Source organism: Haemaphysalis longicornis, unplaced genomic scaffold, assembly GCF_048455015.1.
Source record: "Haemaphysalis longicornis isolate Haplotype H1 unplaced genomic scaffold, Haemaphysalis longicornis Haplotype H1 scaffold_2, whole genome shotgun sequence".
NCBI classification, from domain to species: domain Eukaryota; kingdom Metazoa; phylum Arthropoda; class Arachnida; order Ixodida; family Ixodidae; genus Haemaphysalis; species Haemaphysalis longicornis.
Window position 1 is genome coordinate 285,501,792 of NW_027526295.1, and position 26,787 is coordinate 285,528,578.

At 50.4% G+C, this 26,787-nt stretch overlaps 1 protein-coding gene across 3 annotated transcripts in view; it reads right to left on the reverse strand.

The window, feature by feature from the left end:
- LOC144170792 (fibrillin-1-like) overlaps window positions 1-26,787 on the reverse strand; it is a 167,399-nt gene that overhangs the window by 35,249 nt on the left and 105,363 nt on the right. For all 3 annotated transcript variants that reach the window (XM_077700798.1, XM_077700799.1, XM_077700800.1), the window contains 20 exons: window positions 26,547-26,669; window positions 26,308-26,433; window positions 24,507-24,632; window positions 23,117-23,239; window positions 19,008-19,169; window positions 18,317-18,385; window positions 18,110-18,235; window positions 15,068-15,193; window positions 14,297-14,461; window positions 12,178-12,249; window positions 11,953-12,072; window positions 11,437-11,565; window positions 9,917-10,042; window positions 9,005-9,127; window positions 6,943-7,068; window positions 6,705-6,824; window positions 3,864-3,989; window positions 2,377-2,535; window positions 902-964; window positions 647-772 (listed from right to left, as the gene is read on the reverse strand). In XM_077700798.1, the coding sequence (XP_077556924.1) occupies window positions 647-772; window positions 902-964; window positions 2,377-2,535; window positions 3,864-3,989; window positions 6,705-6,824; window positions 6,943-7,068; window positions 9,005-9,127; window positions 9,917-10,042; window positions 11,437-11,565; window positions 11,953-12,072; window positions 12,178-12,249; window positions 14,297-14,461; window positions 15,068-15,193; window positions 18,110-18,235; window positions 18,317-18,385; window positions 19,008-19,169; window positions 23,117-23,239; window positions 24,507-24,632; window positions 26,308-26,433; window positions 26,547-26,669 (2,436 nt within the window). The remainder of the gene's footprint in view (window positions 1-646; window positions 773-901; window positions 965-2,376; window positions 2,536-3,863; window positions 3,990-6,704; window positions 6,825-6,942; window positions 7,069-9,004; window positions 9,128-9,916; window positions 10,043-11,436; window positions 11,566-11,952; window positions 12,073-12,177; window positions 12,250-14,296; window positions 14,462-15,067; window positions 15,194-18,109; window positions 18,236-18,316; window positions 18,386-19,007; window positions 19,170-23,116; window positions 23,240-24,506; window positions 24,633-26,307; window positions 26,434-26,546; window positions 26,670-26,787) is intronic.

A 26,787-nucleotide genomic window follows, 5' to 3' on the forward strand; every position in this document is an offset into this window, starting at 1 on the left:
GGATGAAGTGAGTCCAGCTCGACACACTTCTGTCGCTTTAGTAGCTAAATTGCCTGCCCATATGCCCCGCCAGAAGAACCTGCTGATCCAAACCGAGTTGAGGAACGCCACGCCTGAGGAACGCGAGACACCATACGAGACTGAAGAGCCCCGAAACACCGCATGAATGAGACTCTGTTCTGAAGCAGCTTGGAGGGGTTGGCGAGCGGCCGCGGCAGACGGCTGCTGTGAGAAGGCCTCTGTCAAAGACCCGTTTGGAAGCGAGTGGGACGGGCACATGGTTTTCTTCACACGCCTTCCCGGGCCATGATTCATGGTGTAGTCCTAGTATCAAACAAAGGATTCCTCGAGTTGCGTCGCACTCAGCGGGGGTTGTGCTTGTCTTAATTTTCTTAGTGTTATGGTAAGATATCGACAAAATCAAACGAATAAAAATTTGCACGAAGAAACTGCTTGCGTAGAGTGTCACAAGTTGAGGAGGCAAGAGAAGACGTATCCTAAGTTTAGACCGAGATGGAAAGCCGGCTTGTTACTTACGTTTAATGCTCAAACTAGATTCATCTCGCTGAAGCCATTTTAGACGTGGATGCGATAGAAAATGCAAGTCCAGTCCTAGCTCTTGCTGGCACAGAAAATGCAAACTCACCGATGCAGCCTTGGCCAGTAGAGTCCAACTTGAATCCTGTCTCACACTCACAGCGGTAGGAGCCGTCAGTGTTGATACACTTGCCATTCTTGCAGATCCCCGGGTTCATCATGCATTCGTTGATGTCTTCAGCCGAAGGAGATGGAAGGGGTAGGCAAGCGGCACATTTCACTTACACGCCGACCTTTGGCGGAGTAACTGTACTGTGAAGCTAGCCGATTTAAGTAAAATAAAGGACAAAAAGGGGTTACTTACCCAGAGTGGTGTCCTCGACTTGCACGAAGCCGACGCCAAGAGGACATAGAGCCCTGAAACTGCCTTGTAAGGCATCGAGAACAAGCGGCATCAGTACACGGCCTGCTGCCACTTACACTGCTGTTAATTAGTTCCGAAATACGCGAAAGTACAAGGAAAAAAAAAAAAAAGAACCAAGGCAGTGTGTCGCGGCTAAAACCGAAAATGTGGCCTAGATATTATTTCATTCTTGCACGGGAAAATGGGCACAGAGCGCTACGAGCCTTTCTCCAGATAAAAAGGGGATTTCCAGTGCGATGAGCATCGTGAGGAAAAAAAGGCAGATTTTAAGAAGGGGGTACCTGCACATTTCTATTTTCGTTACGGGCAACGAAGAATAAAAGACTGCAGAATTGCTCATTCCTATGTCACATGAGAAGATGTGTGCTAGGGGACTATTCAACATGATCTCGTTTCCCTCCGAATTCGGAGGTGCAGTTGCTTGGAAGGGGTGGGGACGAGAACGCGCCTGTAGCCTGCGCTAAATTTGAATCCGGCGCTGCGTGTGCAAATCCCCCGCCGCAGCGGACTTCTCCGCGAGGATGCACTCTAAGGAATCGCAGCGGCTCGGCTTAATTACCGCAATCCCCTAGAGCGACCAATCAGCGTGCCCAAAAAAGCGGATTTGGCGAACGATGACAGCCAGCAAGCGGTTATCGTAAAATAATGTAATCTGCGCTGGTACAAGGCGTGCCTTTACGTTGTTGTCTCTGCACAGTCTGTATTTTTTACTTTAATCGCATGCTTCGCCTTGTCATCCGCCAACGACGCACAGTTGGTCACGATGATTGGTCGCCCCGGGCATTGTGGTAAAGCCCAGCCGCGGAGATTCCTCAGAGTGTACAGGCACGATCGTACAGAGGCGTGATGGCAAAATGGCCAATTTGGAGCGCCTTCGTACTCATGAGCACTTACAGGGCCGGTAACGAAAAAAAAAAAAAAAAAAACGCCATGAGCCACTTTTTTTTTTTTTTTTTGTCCCCGCCCTTGTAAGCGCTGATGGCGCTATTGCAGAAGTCGCGAGTTGAGCAAAGCTCGAAAGAAACGGAGCTCTGGCAACGCGAGGCGGAAGTAAACTGCTTAAAATTTCGATTCATGTCATTTGCTTATTATTGAGGTGACGTAGCCGGCCATTAGCAGCACGCGCCAAGCAGGCGTGGCTCGGGCGTGGCGGCATTTTTTAGCGCGTTCTCTCGATTGACTGAGGCTCCACTGTTGCTACGGTGACTACTTGTGCCAGCAGGTATACCCAACTGCTACGCTTTCACTCTGTTAATGTGTATATCATTAGGAAGTTATTTCTGTTCTTTCAGATCATTCGTCCCTCATGCTCGGGAAGTTACATGTATATCGTTGTGATTTGAAATCTGCTCAACAGCGAGATGCACACTTAGTATAGGGCGCTATATGAAAGAGGGCCCCGATGCAGCACTCACTCTCGGCAGGCGACGGGCAGCGCGTGCACTGCGAGCTGTCCCCCCAAGCGGCCGAGCCCTGCATGCAGCAGCACTCCTGCCGGCTCATGTTGCTGCCCGGACGGGGCTCCGAGCAGCGGTCGCGGTGGTAGCGCAGGAAGCACTGCTTCTGGCGAGTGTCTGCGAAGGAAAGCGGCCACGCGGTGCACGCAACTAATTAGAGGTGCACACACCGTCGTTCCCCCAACCACGGCGCCAGACCACCTAGGAACCGGATGGCCACGCACACTGAAATCAGCGCCTCTCTTGACGCGTCTACCTCCCTGGCACACACCCAACCGACCATCCAACAGGTTCCCACATGGCGTCCTTTACAGACCAACACATTTCCCCACCCCGCCAATTTACACCTGATTCGCCAAGCCGTATACTCTCCAACAGGTGATGTGGGGATGCCCGAGAGGCCCGTAACCTGCAATAATCGCGTCTGAGCACTCGCAGGAGGCGTTCCGCTGCCCAAACAAGGGAGCGGGCGGCCGCTGTCGCCGCCAACACGGCGGCCTTTACCGTTAACTACCTGCTCTCTGCCAATGAATGCATTTTTTTTTCGACGACGGAATTAAAGGCAGGCACCTGCTGCTATGGTTTCTGGGACGAATAAACTCACATCTCGTACAGGAAAGGACCCGTGGCGCCCGTCTGAAGTATTTTATGGTCTGGCATATTCCGCTGTTGATGTGGAGAAATGCAGCACCGAGCCCGAGTTTTGGTTGCTGCTGCGGCTGCATTGTCCAATGGTCGTTTGCCTCTCACTTGCTACCAGTACATTACACACACTCTGAAGGAGTCCACCGCACGTACAGGTTAGGTCCACGGACGGAGTAAGTTTCTCAGTGGGGAACCCCACCTCAATGCACGTACTTTTTCAAAAATGCGCATTTGTAATAAGGCAATGAAAGTAGTTTTTCGTTATGCATCACTATAAACCTGGCCCACCACCACCAGATCAGGGTAGGCATTCTACTTGGGCTACCCAGGAGGCCCTCAGAACTAGAACGAACCGATCTACAGACTACAACTCAGGTGCGCGTTCCGCTTTTAAGCGTGGTAGAATTAATTGCTGTCACAGCCCAGGGGCAACCTTTTTTATGCCGTTCGAACTTCGCAGAGCTCTTGTTGGTGCAAGGTGAGGATTTCTTTTTTTGTTGTTTTGGAAAACAGGCCCCATGACAAGCCCCCTTTTCAGGTACCTATTGGGTGTAAAACTCTGCGGGTCTCACCAATTGGAAGTTCGTACGCTGCAGCACCACTGGCAAGCCTTAAGCTCGAATCTCTCAGCAGCGTGGTCGGAGTGAAGGAAACTTTGAACTGGTTTGTCATAACGGATGCCCAGTACCCAAGGCGGGCGAGGTACGCAACCAGAGTTTCACCGAATGCACGCAATTTGCCTGTTTCGCGCATGCAGTTAAACGAGAACTGCGAGGATGCAGGAAAAGCCCCGGACGAACCAATGCAGTTCCTTCCGTCGGCGGACAGCCTGAATCCCGGCGGGCAGCTGCAGGTGAATCCCCCGCGGGTGTTGGCGCACACTCCGCCCAGGCACAGCTGCGGGATGGACATGCACTCGTCCACGTCTGCGCACACGAACACACCGCGGCGTCAGGTGAGCACTCGCGCGTGCATCTCAGCGAGGTTTTTACGTTCCGTTCAAATAGCAATTAAATGCACTTGACGGTAGAACGGAGAGCATAGCTAGTTGAAGCGGATTCACCAATTGAAGCGTAGAAAGACGTATCACACACAAAAAGACAGCACCAGCGCTCGTGTTGGATACTTCTTGTGTTACATCTTTTGCCGCTTTAAATGATGAATGCACTTGATGGATCATTCCATGCAGCCTACAGCGGAATTTCGGCTAGCGGCGATGTCGAGTATACGATTGGGCTCAAACATTCGGTCTGTGGCATCACGCACGGCGTTCCGCATTGCGCAGTGCCATAGCAGGGGTCATATCTCTCAGTCATTCGCCGTCATTCGCGGAATTTGCTTTGTCGGCAACAAGGGTTGGTCCCTTAAGTGCATTGTGGTGAAGCTAAACTAAGGCGTTGCATTACCGTAAAAGCTCGTTAATTCGAACTCGAGGGAGACCATAAATCTGTTCGAATTAAACGGAGTTCGAATTAGCGGGCGGCCGCTAGAATGAATGGACATCGCGCCACACTGCGCGGGCAGAACACAAAGAAGCCACCTCTGCCCTCGTTTTCGTGAGTTAGGCGCTACTAGACGTTTGTTGCGCACGCCTCATGACCGCAGGCCCAGAACAGCGACCGCGGTATAAAGAAAATTTCCAACGGCATGCACCAGAGCACTGTCGCAGCAGCGTAGCGCGCGAGCTAAACTGTTGCTTTTTGTTTTGTTGTTTTGAATCTCTAGTATATTTGATTTCGTTTGGATTTGCTACACTTTGTACTCGCTCTGGGCCGACTTCTTTGGCGAGGAGCGATGAAAACCAGGGGATCCCACTTCCAATTGACCGTTATGGATACCGACACATTCGAATTATCGGGATTTTTGCCCCATTAAAATATACAGGGCTGTGGCGGGACCAGGGCCTAAGTTCGAATTAACCGCAAGTTCGAATTAACGAGTATTTACTGTATAGAGTGTTGAGTGGCATTTACTGCGCACTCACGCACTCAAGTAGTCCCAGTGCGACCCGCTGGATTTTGCAGCGGGGATACTAGAAGCTAACCCCCTTCCCCCCCCCCCTCCCCCCGTTTATTTTTTGCGTCCGTAAGACGTGAAAAGCCGCCCCCTTCTCACTTGGGCACACCCTCTCCCCTAGGCCACCTGCTCGGCGGACGTCAGTTTTTTTTTAATATAAGACGGCGCGTATCGTTCCCGAAGAAATGTCTTTCCAGCAATGAATTTGTGTTTAAATGTGAGGCCGACTTTCGTTAGATCGGTGTAAGCATGGCCTCTGTAAGCTGGCTTTCCCGCGTGATGGGTTGCACAGTGAAGCCTGCTCACAATTCCCCTGAACGCTTCCCCGGTGTGACGGCGCGGTTTGAACGGGAGCTCGTGGCCATTCAGTAACCCACAAGCAGCTCCGCAAGTCAACCCCCTCCACAGAGTGGAATGGCGCTGAATTTCCTGTCACGGAGAGAACAGGTAGGATAAGGGCCGTACGGTATGCGCCGCGGACAAACGTGGTCACTGGCACTTCGGCTCGCATCACTGAAACGATCTTAACAGTAGCCTCTTGACAACTGCACTGGGCGGCGGCAGAGGGACATAGAGGGTACGTTTCAATGCGTAGCATTCTTTGCTGAGTACCCCCACAGCCAGGACCATGTAACGCCCTGCATTTCTACAATATTGCAGATTTGGCAGAAGTAACGCCTTAAGTCGTTATAACAGCGTAAATGGAGATAATTGGTCGACGAGAATTTTGAAAAACTGAAAGATGAGAAAAATAGAAAGAAAATTTGACAAACATCAGCTGACAAAATCAAAGCTATGAAACTTATACCCGTCCCACAAACACAGAAGGTCAAACAAAAGGAGTTCGGAAAAGAACGTTCGAGAAAAAAAATATATATAGCGAAGATGAGCGAACCGTGCCACGCCCTGCATTTCCACAAAAAGTGCATAACTGGCGGAAATAACACATATAATAATCTCTACAATAGCGTAAATATAGATAACTGGTGGAACAAAATTTTGAAAAACCAAAACATAAGAAAAACAGAAAAAAAAACTTTTTACGGGAATTATCTGACAAAATAAAAAATGCATCTTATACACGTCCTCCAAATTGCGAAGTCTAAAGTAAAGAAGCGTGGAAAAGAACGTTGAAAATACGAACAAAAAATAGCGAAAGCGGGCGAACCCTGTACTAAGCCTGAAATCGTCGAAAAAAATTCGAAAAACATCCAAAAAACATAATTGTATAAAGGCAATGTATAAAGGCACTTCATCGCTATAATGATATAAATTTACATCATTGCTGAAATGAACGAAAAGAAAACTGAAAAACAATAACATAATCCAACATCGTTTGCTACTCATAGCCATATCTCGCTGTAAAAAACTCACACTACACAAGCGGCATAAGGATGCTACTTATTCGTACACAATTAACTGAATTTCAGCAGGATATTATGTCCAAGAATCGTAGTAGGACGCAATGGCTCAGGGACGGTGATTGTATTCCAGCGCTCAATGCTAATCGCCATAACTTCTTTAAGTTTTAGACTAAATCACCACATGACGGGTCGCATTTTCAAAAATGTCCTGTTACAAAAACAAACACTGTATTCGCGCCACTGGCGACTGGCACGACGCACCTACGCAGTGGCGGCCGTTGTGCGCCAGCTCGTAGCCCTTGGGGCAAGTGCACTCGAAGGAGCCTTCGGAATTGCGGCACGTCCCCTCCTGGCACATGTCATTGTCGCACTCGTTGATGTCTGGGGGAGAATAAAAGAAGACGAGGTAAGTGTGAGTGTGGTGCAAGTGAACGAGTACTCGTCCCTAGCTCAACCCGAGCTCTGTTCGCGTGCGCATGCACCCGCGCATCCATCTTACCCACGCAGCTGCGTCCGTCGGGGCTGAGCTCGTAGCCTTTCTGGCACTCGCACTGGAAGCTGCCGATGGTGTTGCGGCAGCGGCCGTTGTGGCAGATGCGATACTGGGTGCGGCACTCGTCCACGTCTGCGGGGGCAGGAAGGGGGGCGCAACAGCGATGTTCCAAATTAGCTGGAGATCCTTTTGTTGGCATTAAAAGCTATCACTTCCATCGCCGCGAGCATCGCGCCCGGGGATAAAAAAAAGGGATGAAGTGGTAGGAGCGAAGTGGAGGTCAGTACGCAACTGTGGATTATTGTGTCTGAAACGAAGACCCACCAATAAACGCATATGCGTAGACACGATAATTACCTGCTTTGGTGTCAGAAAATAAAACAGCCTTCAGGAGTGAGCTAAAGACGCTTTTACGATGCGTTTCCGCGAGAACTCGATCACCTAAACCAACCACTTTCTCTACAGCATTTCGTCTTGCTCGACAGACCTGTGCATGTCGCCGCGATTGGCCGCAATTAGGAACACAGTTGTTTAGGACGCCACCAATCCTTCCGGCGGAGAAAGAAAACAAAAGCGCACTTGAGCCCTTGCCTCGCGGTGACAGCTCGGGGTCCTCGGCGCTCGCGCAGTGGTTTTAGCAAAAAAAAAAAAATACCGAGCGCGTGTGAGCGCGTGCCTTGCGGCGACCGCCCGGAGTCGTTCAGGCTTGCGCGTGGGCTTCGGCCAAATGAGCTCCCGCCTTGGCTCCGTCGCGCAGAAGACGATGTCAACGTATCTGTCAAGCCATCCCTTCACAAGTGACACGTGGAGACGGCCACCGCACCAGCTGACGAAGAAGTAGAAGTCTACGGAGGCGAGGATGCGCTACAAGAGGATTAGCCCTACGCGGCTGTGCCGTCGGAAGACGACGACGAAAGGGATGACGACGATTGGTACTGAATAAAGCACTGTACATACTTGAACGGTCTTGGTTTTACAGTGCCGTCCAAAATGGCTTTGCACTGCTCGGGTCCGGCTGTTTTCTCTCTCCTTGGAGCCGCTGTCATAGTGGGGGAAACTAGGTCGACCCTCAGCTCTTCTGTTTCTTAGCCTTGTACCACTAGTTCAAGCTGCGCCAATTTCTTTTGGTGGAACCGTTTTATACGGCTGCTATAAAAACTGGTAAATCGCTTCTGCCACACATTTTCAGTTGAATGATATCCACAAATTAGCTGCAGGACGTATTATTGCAGGACGTATTATACACGATGAGATAAGCAGCGTTACTTTAGCGCGCCGCTATGCTGCAAGCTTCGTGCAGCGCTCTTGTGCTTTGCGGCAGAGCCCACCACTACGGGCGCCTTCCGCGTGGGCGTCTCTCTGTCGGTGAGTCAAGCTTGCAGCGACAGCCAACAGATCCCAACATGCCGCGATCGGCCAGCACAAGGGCGCCTCACTGTCGGCGTTATTCAAACTTCGGCGGCGGCAGATGCGACACGCTGAGACGCGCCCGAAGGACGCGGACGCCACTCCGGAAAACTCTCTTCCTCTCTCATACTCAGCGTGCGCCGCTACTACCGACCCCTCAGGAACTCTAGAAAGAGCGTTGTGTGTGTATGTACCATGTTCGCGCCGTGTGCAAAGAGCAGGCGGAAAACTTGTTTGACCGTTAGCGCTTTGGGTATAAATACGGGGAACCCCAAGCGCAGAATTTAGTTCGTTTTGACCAGGGAATCAATGCTGTCACTCTGTTCAAGTCCTGTACTGTAATCTCGCCCGTCAGGGCATTGTTTCTGTCTTGTTTCGGCTCATCTCTGGCCATGCAGTGAACCAGCTAGGTTTGCCTTCGGATTCTTGTTTTCATCTCCAAGGCAGCAACATTTGCCGGCCGCTCACCACCACTCTACCACACGCATGGCGGAGGCGACGGAGATCGGTGCTGGGACGCCTTCCCGATAGACTTGCCCCATCATACCATTCCTCCGGCCGGGAATGATTCTGGCTACCTTGGCGAGGAATTGATGGGTGTATGGTATGCTTAAAGTGCGCAGACATCGAAGGGTTAAACGGTTTGCAGAAAAGCACCGACCTGTGCAGTCGTTGTTTGGCGAGAGCTGGAAGCCGGGACTGCAGACGCACCGGTAGGAACCCGGCACATTCTCGCAGTCACCATTGGCGCAGATGCCTGGTCCTCGCTTGCACTCATCGTAATCTGCAACAGTATACATATGGGACGTTATGGCGTGCGAGATATGCAGGGCGGTCATTTTCACATTGAAGGCTCTGTCTTGAAAGGGTGTAATGCGTGACTGTGCACTCTCACAACGTGTGGATGAGGGTGACTCTCTTAATCATTGGTTGTGGCAAACTCAGCCACCTTTAGAGTAAGTCACAATACTACAGGTTTATTTATTTATTTATTTATTTATTTATTTATTTATTTATTTATTTATTTATTTATTTATTTATTTATTTATTTATTTATTTATTTATTTATCTGTTTGTTTGTTTGTTTGTTTGTTTACTCATTGAAGCACGCTTACTAGCTGGGTAAGAAAATCTGAGACCACCGATTTCTGTCATCGTCGCAGTTTTACCTAGTTAGGCATGTGCAGATTGCTTCTAGATTGTTGCTCTCTCTCTCTCTCTCTCTCTCTCTCTCTCTCTCTCTCTCTCTCTCTCTCTCTCTCTCTCTCTCTATGTTGCTCAGCGAATGCTTAATTACACCAAGAAATCACGAATTTCCGAGTGGTCACAAACATTACAGATACTCATTAGTCATTCATCATTGGCACCACACAGTACTAGCAACGCGGCGATCATAGCAACTGACAAAACGCAAGAACAGCAGCAATGGAACCCGAAAATAAGCTTTTCAGTGTTTAAAGAGCGGACCTACTAGAAACTGCATTTGTCTCTAGACCTATAAACTTATGCACAAGCCTCCTGTAGGGCGCACTTCCGCACATCCCGCACGCAAGCGGGTAGAAAATTCTCGCACCGATGCAGGTGTCCCGGCGAGACGTCGCGTAGTAGCCGGGGTTGCAGGTGCACTGGAAGCTGCCATCCAAGTTGTTGCACACCCCGTTCTCGCAGATGTCATCCTTCTCCAAGCACTCGTTCACATCTGGAAGGAAGAAAGAATGCACCTGCAACGACCCGCCATCACTTGGACCTGCCCTGTGAGCTATCGGCCGCCCAAATCTTGACTCAATAGACGCCCCTCAGCCCGCTACACCACACTGTCCCCAAGCACGTGCATCCCACCGATAACAAGGGCCGCGGGGAATCCCGGCTTCGTCATCTGAACAGACGTTACTCCACTGACCAGCAAGTCTGCTACACGGCCATTGCCCGGCATCTCGACTTATCTCGCACCACTGTCATCGCCCTCAACTCACAAGATGAGGTGACCACGGCGTCCTCCTTTTTTCAACTCTCGCACCACATGGCTGAGGCGCTCCCCATCGCTTACGCGGCAGCCACACATGAAACCCAACGCTATCTGAACACTATCACGGACTACCGATATGCGTGCCGTCTCTCCCAAGCGGCCCTGGCACTGGAGCACGCCATCAAGGTCCTTCAAGCACGTCCTGGAGACTCGCAGATCAACCCGCGGCCGAACTGGCTTTGCAGGGAACGAAGCAGCACAAACTGCCGCCCACGGCCTTCATTTCCAGGCTTTTCCACCAGAGCGGACAAAAGCAGCACCTCACTCGGGCCCATCTCCCTGTATAGCCACAGCACTCTCCTTTACCCCCGACGCACACACCAGACGATGGTACAATGCCCCTCACCTTTTCCTTCCCGCCCTCGAAGCTTACGCCTAGGGTCGACTCCCAACCGGCACTTTGCTTACAGATCGCCCTCCCTCTATACCCCTTATATTACCTCCCTCTCACCACCTACCATACATGTTGTCCATGCATGCCCTCACAACACCTATCGTCGCCCAAGCCGCACCTTTGAGCAGTGGGACGCCACTTCCATCGGCTCGTCAGTGGGGCAACCATAAAGCCCGCTGTCGAGAGACCTAGACCCAGGGCAGTTTCGCGGAGTGCTTGCCCGACGAGGCTGACCGCACCCCATGATAGCCAAATAAATCTTTGCTACTACTTCTGTCACTACCGCTAGTACAGCCGCTTAAATTCAAACTCGCCACAAACGTCCATGAATACGTCGAGCCATACAACAAGCATCACGGCAGTGCTAGGGACTATTCATTTCCTTCATAAAATGTGCCTATAGTTCGCTGTTCCTGCGTATAGTCATGACAGGTTCACCAGTAAAACGTCAATTTAAGGAGTTAAAATCACCTACTATAGGTAGCCCATAGCACTACAGAGCTTATTAATTCGTCTTGTATTTGTTCAAACGATAGCGCTTCGAAACAAACAATCTGAAATTAGCTGTGCGAAGAATTCCCAGGAAGCAATATGCGTGCAAACAGACACAGGGTACTGGATATACTACCATCTGCAATGAAAGCGAAAAGAGCACTTGGGCGCTGCTAGTCACCTTGACAGTCGTGTCCACTGGCCGACAGCTTGTACCCGTCGGGGCACTGGCACTTGTAGCTGCCAGCAGTGTTGACGCAGCTGGACGTACCGCGACACAGCCCGGGCGTTGTCTGGCATTCGTTGACGTCTGCATCGTCAGTGAATGCGTATGCAATCTTGTGCAGGGTGAATGAAATAAGGCTTGCAGATAATTAGAATGAGAATCTGGGCCAGCAGGAGTGCTAGAGTTATAGAGCAACAGACGAAGAGTAACAGTGCACTCGAGAAAGCGGTCTTGGAATGGCGCCGCGCACGCGCTTGGAACTCCTGCATGCGGATGCGCACAACCGGTGGCCGCGTTTCGGCGCAGGCATGGCCGACCAGTATGTACCGTACCAGGACCACTTCTACGCTCTGGTATAACTCTCGAATGAAACGATTGTCGGGCATCGCGCCCCTGGCGGAGCGATCGGCATAATTGAGCCCGCTCCGCGCGGAATGCGTGGAAGTAGCTACAGTGCGAAGCCCAGCTCACCTTCACACATGAGCAGTTGTTCGTTGTACTGGTACCCTCCGTAGCACTGGCAGTGGAAGCTTCCCACGGTGTTGGTGCAATGGCCGTTTTGGCACACCATTCCTTGGCACTCGTCAACATCTGCGCACAACGTGAGAAATTACGAGAGGGTAATCACGCCAACATTCTCGAGAGTTTCGCATTGGCTACCGGCCATCGACAACCTAGGAGGACGTGCGCACTCACCGTCTACTTCCAAGGTAATTGGATTCATCATGGTGCCCACTGTGGTGACGGTGCATAGCTGAAGGTATTCCGCTGCGTTACGAGAAACAAAGTATTGACCGCTATCAGCATAAGCTGCGAAACAATCTATAGTTTGCAAGGCAAGGAATGGGGTAGTAGGTTTTGCATTGTATTTCGACTGTGCTTTAGGTTACGGTGAACGCTAAGGGCCGTATTCCTAGTTCCTCCTCCACTCCGACTGCTCCCTCCAGTCGGCTGAGGGGAAAATTCCGCAATGCTTATGGATGGGGGAACCGATTTCAAGGGTCTCCTCGACCGGAGGCTCGAGTGGAGAAATGACTCAGACTACCAGCGTAAGTTATGGACGGCACAGCAACGAAGTGGACAGCATGAGTGCAGCGTTCAACTGATTTATTGCAACAACTGCATTACTTGCATGAAAATCAAAACATGTGGAAAGGAAGACAAGGCACAAATGGAAAGGAGGAAAGCTGTGGTATGATCTTCTGTGAACAGTGAATGTCGTAGACTGGTGAAAGGTATTTTTCCTTGTATTTTTATTAGAAGCAAATTTTTATTCATGTGAAAATCCTTACTTTCATTTATAGACTTGCGATAGGCTGCTATTTATAAAGTCAATTATACGCGAAGCACAATTTGATAGTAAAGATGAAATAAAGAAAAAATACCTCTCGCCAGTCTAAGACGTTAACTGTGCTGCTTGTGTGTATCAAAGTCTGCCGTTGCGTTATTCCTTTCCATTTGTATCTTGTCTTCCTTTCCACGCGTTTTGGCTGCCATGCAAGTAGTGTTCAATAAATGAGTTGATAGTTGCGCTCGTGCTGTCCACTTCGTTCGTGTGTCCTCCCTAAGTGGTGCACCGCATCGCAAAGTTTACCGGCACCACTGTGGTCGTGTGCTAGGTACCCGGTCACGCAGTACGCCCAGGCATAGAACTCGCGATCGAGGCTTCCTTAAAATTTCGCCCCCAGCTTGACGGTTAATCCAGGCACTCGTGTACGACCCCATGACGAACGCCGCCGCAATCAACGCTTCGGCCAAAATGTTCAAGTGACTGTACAGCCCAGCCCGAATCCCTTGCCTCCCGACCTCTCCCGCGCAGCGTAAGATTTTGTCAATCGGCTGCGCTCTCAGAATGCGCCTTTACTGATGACGTCGTTGCCAGTGGGGAGCAAGGCTACAACGGCCTCGGTGGCGTAGCGATTCCACCTTGGGAGACTACCAGGGCCCAGAAGCGGGCGCGTTCGCATCGCCGTGTCCACCTCCTCCTGGACGCTGCTATGCATGCGGACAGACGAAATTGCAAATATTCACCATCTGGTGTGGGGCTTCCCTGCTCTCATAGTACCTCGAATGAAACACCAGCTTGCCGGGGATCTTTCCTGCGGGGACTGAATACGTTCCAAGGGCACTTTGACATCGTTATGGAACTTTATCCGTGACTTCTCCATGATAAAAAAATTAAAGTCGTTCCACTCAATGTGAAAGCTGTCGGCAGTGCAGAGCAGTGATTCGCCATAATGGGCTGTAGCGCCGTTATCCGCTCACTGCTACCGCCGAATGAAAGTCAAAGTTCCCGCCTTCGGAGTGCTCGCGCGCCCCCTGCCTTAAACTGCGCCAGCGGGAGTTCTGTTCTCTTTGGGCTTGCTTTTCCTCCCGCATGTGCCGGCGTTGCAATACCACTTTTTTTTCGCTTACTATCGTAAAAACCCACCGAACGAGCGTTCCTAACTAAATGAACGCGGGCGCTGCCGGTTAATTACGTATATTTTGGCTCAAATGTACCTACAATTTTCTTTGCGCCAGCGGTTCACGAGTTTCGAACGCTTATGGCTGTATAAACTGCTTGGCTTTCGAAGCCTCTGGGTTACGCCGCTACGACTGAACGCCGTGTGGCTCTACTTGGCTCCAGCGAGCGAGCTACGACGACAAGGCGAGCCCCTAAAGCGAGCCCCGTTAGTAACCCTATAATTCTTCCATCCTTCCTTAAGTATATATGCGTCCTGAGCTACTCCTACTGATCCACCACGGCAGGTAGCTCCGGCCTGAGGGCTAAGCGCACGGCGTGTGGTCCAAGCGTGTCCGCGTCTCGACTCACGCGAGCCGCGCTGGGGACAGAGCTGGCAGTCCCGGCCCCAGGCTTTGCCGACCGAGCAGCAGCAGGTCATCTTGGTCTGGTTGGTCATCATCGGGTGGCTGCAGACGGGCGCCTGCCGAACCTCCGGCACGTGGAAGTGCTTGTAGCACAGGTCCTTGCGCATGTCTGCGAAATAAGACGCAGCCCCTCGAGATACCTGCCCACAGAGCACACCTGACGACTCGGAGAACGGGTACGGTATGCGAAGGCGAACTGGGAGACAACAAAGCCACTGCTCGCCTTTTTATTTCAGAAATATGTAGACAGCTCTCTTTTGCCGATACAAAATGAGCTGCTTACGCAAACAAATTTGCAGAATGTGCAGGCGCACTGAAGCGCGCGAACTCCTGCGCACTTACGATAAAATGTCAATGTTAGCGCAAGTAAACAGCACGTTCACGCAAAATACAAACCTTAACTTCCCATCTGACGTCGTCGTTAACTTCGTTCTTGAGCAAGGTGGAATGATTAATGGCATTTGTTGTATGATAGTGCGAAGTGCCTTGATATATCCTTGTGAATAACTGCAACCACAATATTTGTTAGTTCCACGATATTAGAAAAGAAAAAAAACGTTTCTTGCTTCAAAAAAAAAAAAATTGTACGATTCATTCGACTGCCTAGAAGCCCTGTGTTACTGCTGTTTTTTTTTTAATTTAACAGGCATGCAATGGCTTTTCTGCACTGACCTCGACTGCGAAATCAGAGCGGACAGGAGCGACCGAATCTTACCTACACAGGATTTGCGTCCTGGAACGACCACATATCCAGGCGGACAGTAGCAGACGTAGCTTCCATCGCTGTTGTGACAGGTGCCCGGCCCGCAAGCGTCAGGGTAGACCTTGCATTCGTCTACATCTGAGGCAAAACAAAGCCGTCCGCGCATCGGGAAATACGTGTTAAAAAACTGAGCGTCACAACACAGCGGTGCTCCCTCAAGCCACAGACAACCGGGAAAACAACCAGCGAGCCCTTTTGCATCCAAAGAGAAGTGGTTTAACCAAGAGCATAATGCGGGCAGTGCAAAATGCGAGTGATTGAAAAGAGTGAAATAACTACCACTTTGTGCCGTCGAAGCGTTTTGGCAGGAGGACCGCTCCTACCTATACCTAATGCGCACAAACTCGCTTTACTTTTCAAGTTGGCTGGGGAGCTTGACCCGCCACCTGTCGAGCTTGGTGCGTGGGTGAGCGTGGAAAGCGGCAGCCAGCTCAGGACTCGGCTTTTTTTGTAGTGCCTCTTGGCGCAGCAGGGTTGCTTTATCCCTCCGCTACCATTCTCCCACATAGCGTCAAATGCGGCAGATCTGTGTCCTGGCCCCCCCAAAAAGCACAGAAACCATCCTTAGGATCGGCACGATTAGTATGTGGCATTTCACACCTATTCCTCCATTGTGAAGCTAAGGGCACATGGCATGCGTGATTTGTTTCTCGTTTATGAACCGGATTCGGGCATTTGTAATGATTTGAAAACTGACGGTTGAGCCTTTAAGAAAATCTTTGGTTAACCTGATGCCATAAAATACACTCTTAACAAAAAATTAGGCATGCTTGGTCCTTCTGCTAATTAATGTTAAGCAATGCGTGCCGATGCGTTCATATGTACAGGCGATGCACGGAGGTTCTCCTCACCCTTTTCGGCTTGAGAGGTTTTAACTACGCGGAAACACTTGCGTGCGGCTATTCTAGCATTATAATTCTGCTGAAGCATGTATGTGTGTGCGGCGACCGTTATTTATTTTTTCTCTTATTGCTTTTGGTGATGGAGAAAATGCCACCCATGTAGCTAGATCCCATGTTGATTTATTGTATTTTTGTTTGTCTGTTTGTTTTCCTCTTTTCTGTTTGTCTATTTCTTGCCTTCCTTTTTTTCTCCCTTTTATTTTTTTGTGTTTGCTTGTCTTTTTTTAACCCCCCTATTCAGTTATCGGCGTCAATGAGTGCTTTTACAGAAGTGAAGGTCGTTGCTGCCGGGCGACACCGCACAAGCCCGCCTGTTGGTTTTGGCGGGCCAATTTTACCGGTGTATGTACTTCTTAATAATAAACAATTTGATTCATGTGGTCCGAGTCCTTTTAGCAAAATCAAACCCACTTTAATTTATACTTTACCGTGTGGGGTCTATGTGTGTATCTAATAAGATATGTAACTGTCTTACAAGTTTCACGAGCCTCACTGACTCGTAGGGTCCGTGGCTATGACGCAAATAATTGAGCTGAGTTCGTCAGCATTCCAAGTCCCGTGACAAAGTTAGAACCCGACAGGGTTGTATTCTAACATTCATTGGATTCCAGAAGGCTGTTATAAGGAAAAGGAGGTGCCTTGGTTATTACTCAACTGTCTTATCTATTCGATAACCAAGGGCTCCGCGTATCTGAAGCGCGTGTCGAGTGCGTTTGTCGCTGCCATTTTTATTACGAAAACGCTCGTATAAACACTCCGAGGTAAAAATGCTCATAAACAACTCTACGCTGTTCGCTGACAACATTTTTCGCTGGGAGAAACAGTGAAGTTTCTTAGGCACGCAACACTCGAATTCATCACTGCAATTTATGGAGTGGACGTCAATGAAGAAGGTGAGGAAATAGTTAAATTTAAAAAAAAGATCGTTGCTTTGGTTTATGCTACGAGGTTTACTGTGTCAAAGCAGACATGCGGCAGTATTGTAGGGCTGATAAGTGACACAAGAAAAGCAGGTCTCCGCGACTGACTATCCGATCAAGTAGAACTTGTGCGATGCTTCTTTTTGGCAAGTGTTTTGCGAAAATACGTAATCTGATAGAAAACAGTGAGATAGCGCATTTGATAAGAAACTTGTATGCCTGACACATGTGCAGGTCCGCGCAGAAGTAAACGGAGAACGGGAGCGGTGGCTGAGCTGCATCGCTGCGCCGTGTAGGAGCGCCGGTGGAAACCAAGGAGCGGCGTTCTGCGGGTGCGCTGGCACTGCCCGCGCCAACCGTGGCCTCCGCGATCTGCTGCCACGGCGCGCCGCCGGCAGCTGATCGCGGAGGTCACGCGCCGCCCTACCTGTTAATATGCTTCATCTCCGCTGTGCTGGCGTGTCAGGCCTGGCGTAACAGTTTCCAAAGGGCAGCGTTGGACTATACGGTGGCGCTGATTACTTTGCCGCTCGCAGCCGGCAGCAGTAACTGAATCCGCCCCTTCAGGGTTCGAAAAAACTACGGGCACTCGGAAATGTGGCTTGTTGCGCTCCGTAAAGTGCAAATATGAAAGTCTTGTTCACAAGCGGCATATATTGCCTGCCAATCCGGTTTCTTGCGGCGTGCCTATGCAGTGAAAGACATTATCCCTGGTATTCTGAGTCCTCTCTCCACTCGAGCCTCATGTGGAGGCAATCCTGGACATCGATTTCCTCATGCATAAGCATTGCGGAATCCTCTCCTCAGCCGAGTGGAGGGAGGAAAACTAGCGCCACCGCACAGTCCAACGCTGCCCTTTGGAGATTGTTACGGCCGGCCTGCAACGCCAGTAGAGCGGTGATGAAACATACCAGATAGTGTGGCGGGGGCACTTCCAACCCACCCACGGAACGCCGCTCCTTGGTTTCCATCGGCGCTCCTACGCGACGCAGCGATGCAGTTCGGCCACCGCTCCCGTGCTCCGTGTACTTCTGCGCGGACCTGTACGCACAGTATTCTTCTGCTTAGCTCCAATACAAGAACATTGGTCTGCAGATGACGACGGATAAAAGCGGTATTTAGGTACGCGGTTTTGCGCTGGATACCGGAGCCGTTGAGGGTGCACAACTTACCGACGCAGTTCCTCTGCGTGTCGTCGAGCGCGTAGCCATCGGGACAGACACAATGGAAGCTTCCGAACGTATTGGAGCAGCGTCCATCGTGGCACACGTCGTCCAGTTCCAGGCACTCGTCCACGTCTGCGCACACCGGGAGGTTGCAGGTCAAAACGGAGACGATAACAAACGCTGGGCTCTTAACAGACGACGAAAATCAAGTACCTTCCATTGAGACGCTAATCTGGTTCGGTCGGAATCCGGGACCGCTGGGGCACAGTTCTTTGTACGCGGCTACGAGGAAAAATAACGTATTAGTAGTGAAGAACGCCCATGCAAGAGTAGAATACGCTACGAATAATACGTATAAAAGTTTACTGTGAAAGGGCCAGCCAGAGAGTTCAGACAGTTCTGCAGGAATACGTCCTAATTTGAACGTAGAGGTGGCGTTTTTTAATCCGCACCCCAGACTGAAATCTTCATTTGTGCAAACAAGCGTCGGGAGGGACAACGCAAGTAGACGGAGCACTGCACTTTTTCCTTCGTCCCTTCCAGCGCTTGTTTGGATGAGTGACCAACTAGCTCAAGAAACCACACTCCTGAAATCTCTCGTTTGCTTCTTTCGCCCTACTCACTTGAAAAAAAAAAAAAATTTGCGGTCGTTTTGCTCAGTGGGCTAATCGACCTGGTGCTGCCTGTTAAAGTAAAGCAAAATTGAAACCTCGTTGCTGTAAAATTGAGCTTCCGGTTTTCGGTATCTGTTTCGGTACAGTTTCGGAGCAAGTGGCAAACGATTAGGCCGGCGAAACCGCACGAGTTGTAGCCACACGAAATAGCGAAGTCTCCCGAACGTGTACACGAGCGGCCACAGTAGGGTGGCCACCCTAGCCACAGGGAAAGAGAGGGGCAGGCGCACCCGAGTCTGTCGGCGGGCAGATGTCGCAGGCGCGCCCCCAGGCCGCCCCGACGGTGCAGCAGCAGGTGGCGCGCGACGTGGGCTGCTCCATGGGCGAGCCGCAGATGCCGCGGCCGTGGAAGTTGCCGCGCACCTCCCGGTAGCACAGCTCCTGCCTCGTGTCTGGGCACAAGGTCAGCGGGAGGGGGAAAAAGAAGGCGCGCAAAGTGGGCGCCCACTCTCCGGGCACGCCGCGAAAACGGACGGGAACCACTCGCGAGAGGAATGTTCGCTGCCTGGGTAGATGGAGTTTATTTACCTGGTGGCTATTTTTTTTTTTCACAAAAATCAATATTCTAGGACACCTAAGCACTCCTTATGATGCCGTGAATGCGAAAGTATTATTGTTGAATTGTTGAACAGACATGCCGGCAGTGTGTGCGCCGCCGTGTTTCGCAGCTGTTATTGATAGAAACGGTTCAGGGTCCATAGGCGCAAACACCACACCGATGAAATTCGTAGAACAGGTGTCGCGCACAAATGTGTGGAGACCAAGTGGCAGCGTGTTCATTCTATGCGCGGTAATGACGTGGTGCCTACAGTGGCACGTGTCCAGTGGTACGCCCGTGTCTTCTCATTATCAGCATAATATTTTTCCCTCTGCGACGTTTACTTCCTCTGTCAGTCACTATGACTGACAGGCTGGGCCAATCGCCCTTTTGTGCCCTACGTGCACGTCATTAGCGGGAACACGCTTTCTTTTTGCCCAATTGCTGCTTATGTAATTACCGCGCTCAACATTTCTCCTGTAGTACTGAGTACATGTTTACACGTCACATTTATACGTCGAAGGCCACAACCCGTTCACTAGGTTCCCTGTTAGTCAGCTAGAATCATCGAGTTGTGGTGGCCCAGGAGTTCCGCGTTATTCTCGCGTTGCAGAGGACCCTGGCGCGGATGTCACCCTTTCCGCCATTTATGCAATTTTAACTGGACTGGTAACTTTTTTGTTGAGCCTCCATCAGGAATGTGGCGCCATTGCGACCATTCACTGACCCGTTGTTTATCCCTTGAGCAGTTGTCCAATTGGTGTGTCATTAATTAGCCTTATTTTGTGTGCCATGGACGCCGGACTTTGGGCCAACATAGTTCACTGATGCTTGCGTATTAAAAAAAAAAATTAGTGCCCTTCCACTCTGTGAAGAACCATGACCAGCGAAGCTTTGGTGCGTAATCTTAGACTAGTCTAAGTGGCTAATTGCCATATGATTTGTTCCGGGATACCTTCGATGACGCAAGAATTAGAAGCGTCTTCTGTAACTATACTCCCTGCGTAGATGGCCAGGCTTCACTGCGCAACACTAAATGTCAAAAAGCCTGTTTACACAAACAAAGCTTGCAACAATCCCCTAAAGTCGGCTTCACCTCTAAACACAATTGCATTTCTGGGAATACACTTCTCCGGAAGCAATATGAGCCGTTTTATATCGAAGTATGAAGGCCCTAGGATTATTCTTATTTTTTATGAGTTTTTTTTTACTGAAAACCACTTTTTGCGCGCCGGAGAAACCAGCTCCAGAGAGAATGTGACACGATACCAGCAGGGACTGTTGTCAGAGCGAGCCCTAGAGCAGCTCCGCTGTTAATATTCGTGCAAACATTTTGCAGCCTGCGCTGTTTACAATTCCAACGTGTTAGTTTGTTTTATAAAGGGTGCTTCACCACATTATGAGTTAGTGTGAGGCAGAGCCGACCCTTGGCAGTATGCTAAGCGCTGTCTAAAAAGTGTCGCCTGTTTTTGTAGCGTGAGCTACACTGGCCGAGGTTGGAGAGCCGTGTTGCGCATGCGCGAGGACCACTGACGTCACACGGCGCACAGAACGTTGCTAGATGTCCGGCGCCTCTCACACAGCCCACGCGCCCAACGTTTTCACTGACCAACGTTCCGCACGTGGTGGCCCGGTCCACTTGATGTTCATGCGAGGGGTGGCGGGGTGTGCAACCGATGGCTCGTGCGTCACAGCAACACACGAGTCCAAACTTCCTGAGGACGAAATAGACGAACCATTGGCGCGCACACGGCCGCTATAAGTGTCGTGGGCGGAGCGCGCAGTGGCGTTAGAGATCGAGTGACGCTATCACGTGGCATTCAGCGAGAACGCAGGGGGTAAACCCTCCGATGTGCTCGGTGAGTACACCGTCTGTCTCCCCCGTCTCCGCATGCGCTCGTAACTCAATTGGTTAAACAACGATCTCTCCCCGTTTCTCTATTCGGTCCAGGTTCGATTCCTGGTGGTGCCAGTAATTTCTTTTATTTGTTCGCGGAAGTTTTCTGTTGGCGCCGACGGTCGCGATAGAACCTTAGGCTGGTACAAAGCTTCGCATAAAAAATTTGGCTTCAATTCACACTGTGAACGTGGTTGGAATGCGAAGCTGTAAACGACACCCACAACTATTACCCATGCGACGTCGCTTGAATTCACACACGTGGCTCTACAAAGAGTAAAACCTGGCGTCTTTACTTTTCGTGGTCTACCCGTGGTAGCCTGGAATGAACTAAATGAGTTGCTATACCGGTCTCCCTTTTTATATATGGAAGCGTGGTGACGTCACTACTTGATTTCTATGCTGTTGGGTATTTTTTGCACTCGGAGTAGCATACGCAACCGTAATCCTTACCGGGAAACACACGCGAGAAGGAAAGTGTTTCGCATAATTCGCAGACGCCGTTATCACACATTATTCGGTTTGCACTTCACATGAGGGCTTTGAATAAGCGAAGGCGGCACACCCGCCGCTGTGCTCGTTGAGTACACCGTCTGTCTCCCCGTTTCCTCGTGTTGGCGTGGCTTAGTCGGTAAGACGACGGGCTGTCGCTGCGTTTCTTTATTCGGGCCCAGGTTCGATTCCTGGCGGTGCCAGTAATTTCATTTAGCCTGCGTTTTCTGCTGACGCGGACATGAAAATTTCCTTGGCTGGTAAAGGCATCCAGCTGACCAGTAAAAATAACGGTTCGAGTTCGGCTTCAGCTTTTGCAAAATTACCAGTTTGGTTCCGGTTTTCGGTTCGGTTTGGTCCCGGTTCGACAACCTGCTTCGCTTTACCCCATCGGTTGTTTGTCGAAACGACATTGTCATTTCGACAGAGTTGATTTTTCTCTTGTCCGTCTTGGAATCCGTGACAAATGGAACTTTTAGGAGATAAGTTTTTGCATTGATATCACGGCTTTAAGTAGTCTTCTGAAGGAAAAAATTGTGATTTGCTCATGAGCCATGCCAACTTACATATAAAACACGTCTCCGCTGTACGTGGTGGCATACTCATTGAAGGAACGCTCGGGTAGACACTATACTCGGGTACAAGTTAAGAACGAAATAGCTCATGTAGCACCTCAAAGCGTAATTTAGCTGCAGTCTGAACACATCCCTTGAAGTGCCTAATTCAAGAATGTGTTAAATGCATTTTACTTAATTTCCCAGCTGGTAGTATATTTTTTATCTCTATGCATGTACATGTTAATTTAATTAGGCTTTAAGAAGGCAGCAATCCCACTCGCTGGGACACGAGATTGTTAGCCCTTGTCGGAGCACTAAGTTGCCGACATTCAAGTTTAAAAAGTGTGCTTGCGATGAAATTTTCTTCTGCTCGAAGGACTCACGTGCAAATAGTCTTAAAAGAACGGAGGTTGTGCATGCTTGCTTGCTTGCTTGCAGGCCCTTTGTCGCTTGTACTCTTTTCAGACTAAATCTTTTTTAAGACAGCCATTGCGCGTTGCGTGACGGGAAAAATATTTCTCTACAATTGTTTGTTGCCGCGGCATTTTTTTCTTGCCATTATATTCTTTATTAACGGCAATAACATCGATACCAAGGATGATCCGGGCAGTTCGTTGCTACAGCCGTCCGCACACTGTAGATACGGGACTGTCATTCTGTCTAAAGGCCCGGAGAGTGATAGCGTGAACACATATAAAATTAGGAGCCCTGTCTTCACACCCGTTGTAGGAAAAACGTTTGTGCGCTCCTGCAGTCGCGAGTCGAGCCATCGGGAATAAGCGAGCGAGGCGGGAATAACAGGTACGCAGCACTTTGCTTTCACGGGCAGCGGCGGCAAAGCGCAGCAGCACTGACCGACGCAGCCTGTCTTGCTCGGTGTGAGGCTGAAGTTGGGCGGGCACTGGCAGACATACGAGCCCGGGGTGTTGACGCAGTGGCCGTGCTGACACGTCTCCGGGCTGCTGCACTCGTCAATATCTGAACGAGAAACAAAAAATAGGGAAAGGTCCATTTATGGATGTTAAAGAAAGCGTGAGCATTTCATCTCCCCCCGTTCGAGTTCGAACTTGAGGGTCAGAAGCCCGCAATACGGCCGTTTCTCGCGCGCCTCTCGCACACCTAGCCAACCGTGCTTGTCGTTCAAACCTTCTCAGTGGTCACGTTCGCTCGCCTTACTAGCGGCACTGGCTTCCCGTCACTCCTCTTGTTGTTCGTCGGTGTCAGTATTCTGTTGCCACCATTACCATTACATACTTCTTTGTCGCCTACTCGGCCTTTCTTGCATTCGCTGAAACTTTCATTTTACCATTTTACGGCGCGTGAGAGCGGCGACAAGATCTGCGGAGATGCCATACGACGGGAGTGTTGGGTGGCGAAAGGAGCGAGCCGCCCTTCGAACTAGGATCTCGCCATCAACTAGGTCAGTACAGGTGCTAAGGCGGCGCCACCGCAGCCAGTGTCGCTCTCTCTGTTCTTTACCTGTCGTTACCTGACCGTGGATCGACGGCGAAAATTTTTGCCAAAATGCCCAATCTATTGCTCATGCAATGAAAACGGCCGCATTCTTTGGAAGTCCTCGATTTATTCCTCCGAAGAGCTATGAAAGAATATTTACTCCCCAATGCAACATTCCAAACAAGTGCCGACACAATCAAAAACACTCCCGCAGAGTCGGAGACGCCTGAGACAGACGCTGCGAACAGCCTCTGCGGCAATCCCGCGCATGCCCAAGAGGGTTTTGGCCGCTCCGCATTCTCGACGTCACACGAACGTCGTAGCAGGTACCGAGTTCCACGGTTCACTTTTGGAAGTGGTCTCCGCCTCACATCACTGATGCTATGCGAAAAAGTACTACGGTGCGTCGTCGCGTTGTTGCGGATTGACGCAACAGTCGATCCGCAAAAGAGGCCACATGCTGCAATAACAAAATCCCCTCATAAAATATACAGTCGCTGTATTAGAGGAGAGGCTCCGGTGCATAAGCATTTTGTCCGCCGGAATGAGCGGACGAGAAGCGCCAGTACACGCTGCTCTTGGAACTCAGGTCTATTCATGTTAACAGCGCGTTTGCATTTGCCCTCTTCAGCTAAACTCGCCGCTAAAAGTCAATCTTGCATATACGTCTAGCGAAGCACGCCTGCCGACGCAGGCAAGCCTATTTTTGAAGTTAACGACGATGTCCTTATTGCCAGCCCTTCTCGGATTTCGGCTTTCATGGAACAAAATAACGCAGCTTTATTCTTACCCGTGCAGTTGCCGCCAGTCGCGTCCACTTGGTAGCCAGGATGACAGATGCAGCGGAACATGCCGAAGACGTTCTCGCAATCACCGAAAACGCAGATGTTGTCGAACACTGTGCATTCGTCGATGTCTGAAAGCGAAGAGAAACGGGACGTGAGTGGCGAATTTGTCGTGTCACGCCGCAACGGCAATACTTCTGGCCTGACGATCTCTGTTAGGCTTCCCCTTGTTCCCACTGCTGCGCTGTGGCTGAAATGCATGTGTTTGGTCGAAGTAGCCGATTAGAATTCCGTCAGTGGTTTTAGCCTCTCGGTTGTTAAGGGTGAATCGGTCAGCATTTACGCTGTGCCGCTTCTTGGCTGCTGGTTAACAAAGACTGATCAGGATGACCCTGACGGATTACGTCTCTAAACTTTTCTAAACACTCATCACAGGGTGTAGTTTCACAGCACAGTGTTTAACACACACCACAGGATGGAAAGGGCTACGGGCCATTATAAACAGTCTATAAGGACCTGTCTGATAGCCTCAGGCAGGTTGTCGCCGTCCTAATCTTGAATTCGTTTCCCTCAGACAGCCGGATTACATTTCCCCGCTGCGTACAAAATAGGTGAACGTACACTGCTAAAATATCTACAAGATCACGAGGAAAAGCTGCCCTGATTTTGTTTGCAGTTATATCTTTGAATAAGCTTCGTCCGCGCGTTCAAAACAACGGGGCGTTAGAACAATTCTCTGCGCTCCGCTGCAAAAGAATTTCTTTTTTGGGGAGGACGCCATCGTACCTGTGTTGGCGCTTTCGACTACAAAAGTGGCGGAATCGGGGAATACAAGGCGCTATTTCAGTGGTTCTGACCGCTATACGCACCCGTGTTATGATAGATCGCTTCCGCACGCAATGATTGCATTACAATAAACTGTCAGCTTAAAGCCGCCGTACAGGGGAGATTACGTTTCTATCTTTTTCTGGAGGACGCGTCTTATGTGTGTGCATGTGTCTGTGCAGGCATGGTGTCAATGAGAGTGACAGCACACGAAGGGGTCAGGAATCCCTGCAGTGTACAATATTTTTGGGGACATGGCGGTGTTGAGTATTAAAGCAACTATGGGCTCCTTAAAAGTCTCTTGAACGAAGTTTGCCTCATTATTTTTTCCCTGTCCTCTTGTTTTCCTTATTTTTCCTTGTTTCTTCTTTTTTGACCCCTCACAGGGTGGGTTCCTCGCCCACCAGCATCCATCAGACCTCGCTCAGTAAGCGCTCATTTATTCGATCAATTGTAGTCATCATCATCATCATCATCACCATCATAATCATAATCATCAGCCTATCTACGCCCACTGCAGGGCAAAGGCCTCTCCCATTAATCTCCAGTTACCCCGGTCCTGCGCTAACTGCGACCAATTTATCCCCGTAAACTTCTTGATCTCATCTGCCCATCTAACTTTCTGCCACCCCCTGCCACGCTTGCCTTCTCTAGGGATTCACTCTGTTATCCTGAATGATCAACGGTCATCTTGCCTTCGCATTACATGCCCTATATACCCATGCCCATTTCTTCTTCTTAATTTCTACTAATATGTCCTCAACACGCGTTTGTTCCCTACCCACTCCGCTCTCTTTTTGTCCCTTAATGTTACAGCTATCCTCTTCCGTTCCATTGCTCGCTGAGTCGTTATCAATTGTAGTACATTGTAGTAACCTGAAGCATCGAGTCCGGCATCGTTCAGGGTTGACACGCCTGGTGTCACGAACGAATCCGACACGGAAGGAGGAGAGCTCTCATGCAGTACGAAGGCGAACTCACCGACGCACGCCCTCTCGTTGTCTTGTGGTGCGAAGCCCATGCGGCACTCACAGCGATAGCTGCCTGGGTGGTTGATGCACTGGCCATTCTCGCACAGGTTCGGAGTGCTGCTGCACTCGTCGATGTCTGGGATAGAGTAAACGAAGGGGAAACAAAGGCGGGCCAACCTTCTTCGTCTGACAGCTTCACACGGAATGCAAGCGGAATCCCAAGCTGCCCGGAACATTGGACCTGCTCACCCTGGCAGTCGAATCCGTTGCCCGTGAAGCCGCTGTCACAGTGGCACTTGAAGGAGCCGTCCGTGTTGATGCACGTGGCGTCCGTGTCGCAGCCGCCGTTGTTCCGTAGGCACTCGTTCACGTCTATGGGGTGAGAGGGGGCTCGATGGCTTCATGCGTAACGGGGCTTGGCTTGTTCCTGATTTGCTGACTATAGAAGAAGCGACTACACGCGGACGGGCAAGGAACAGTCGCTCAGTTG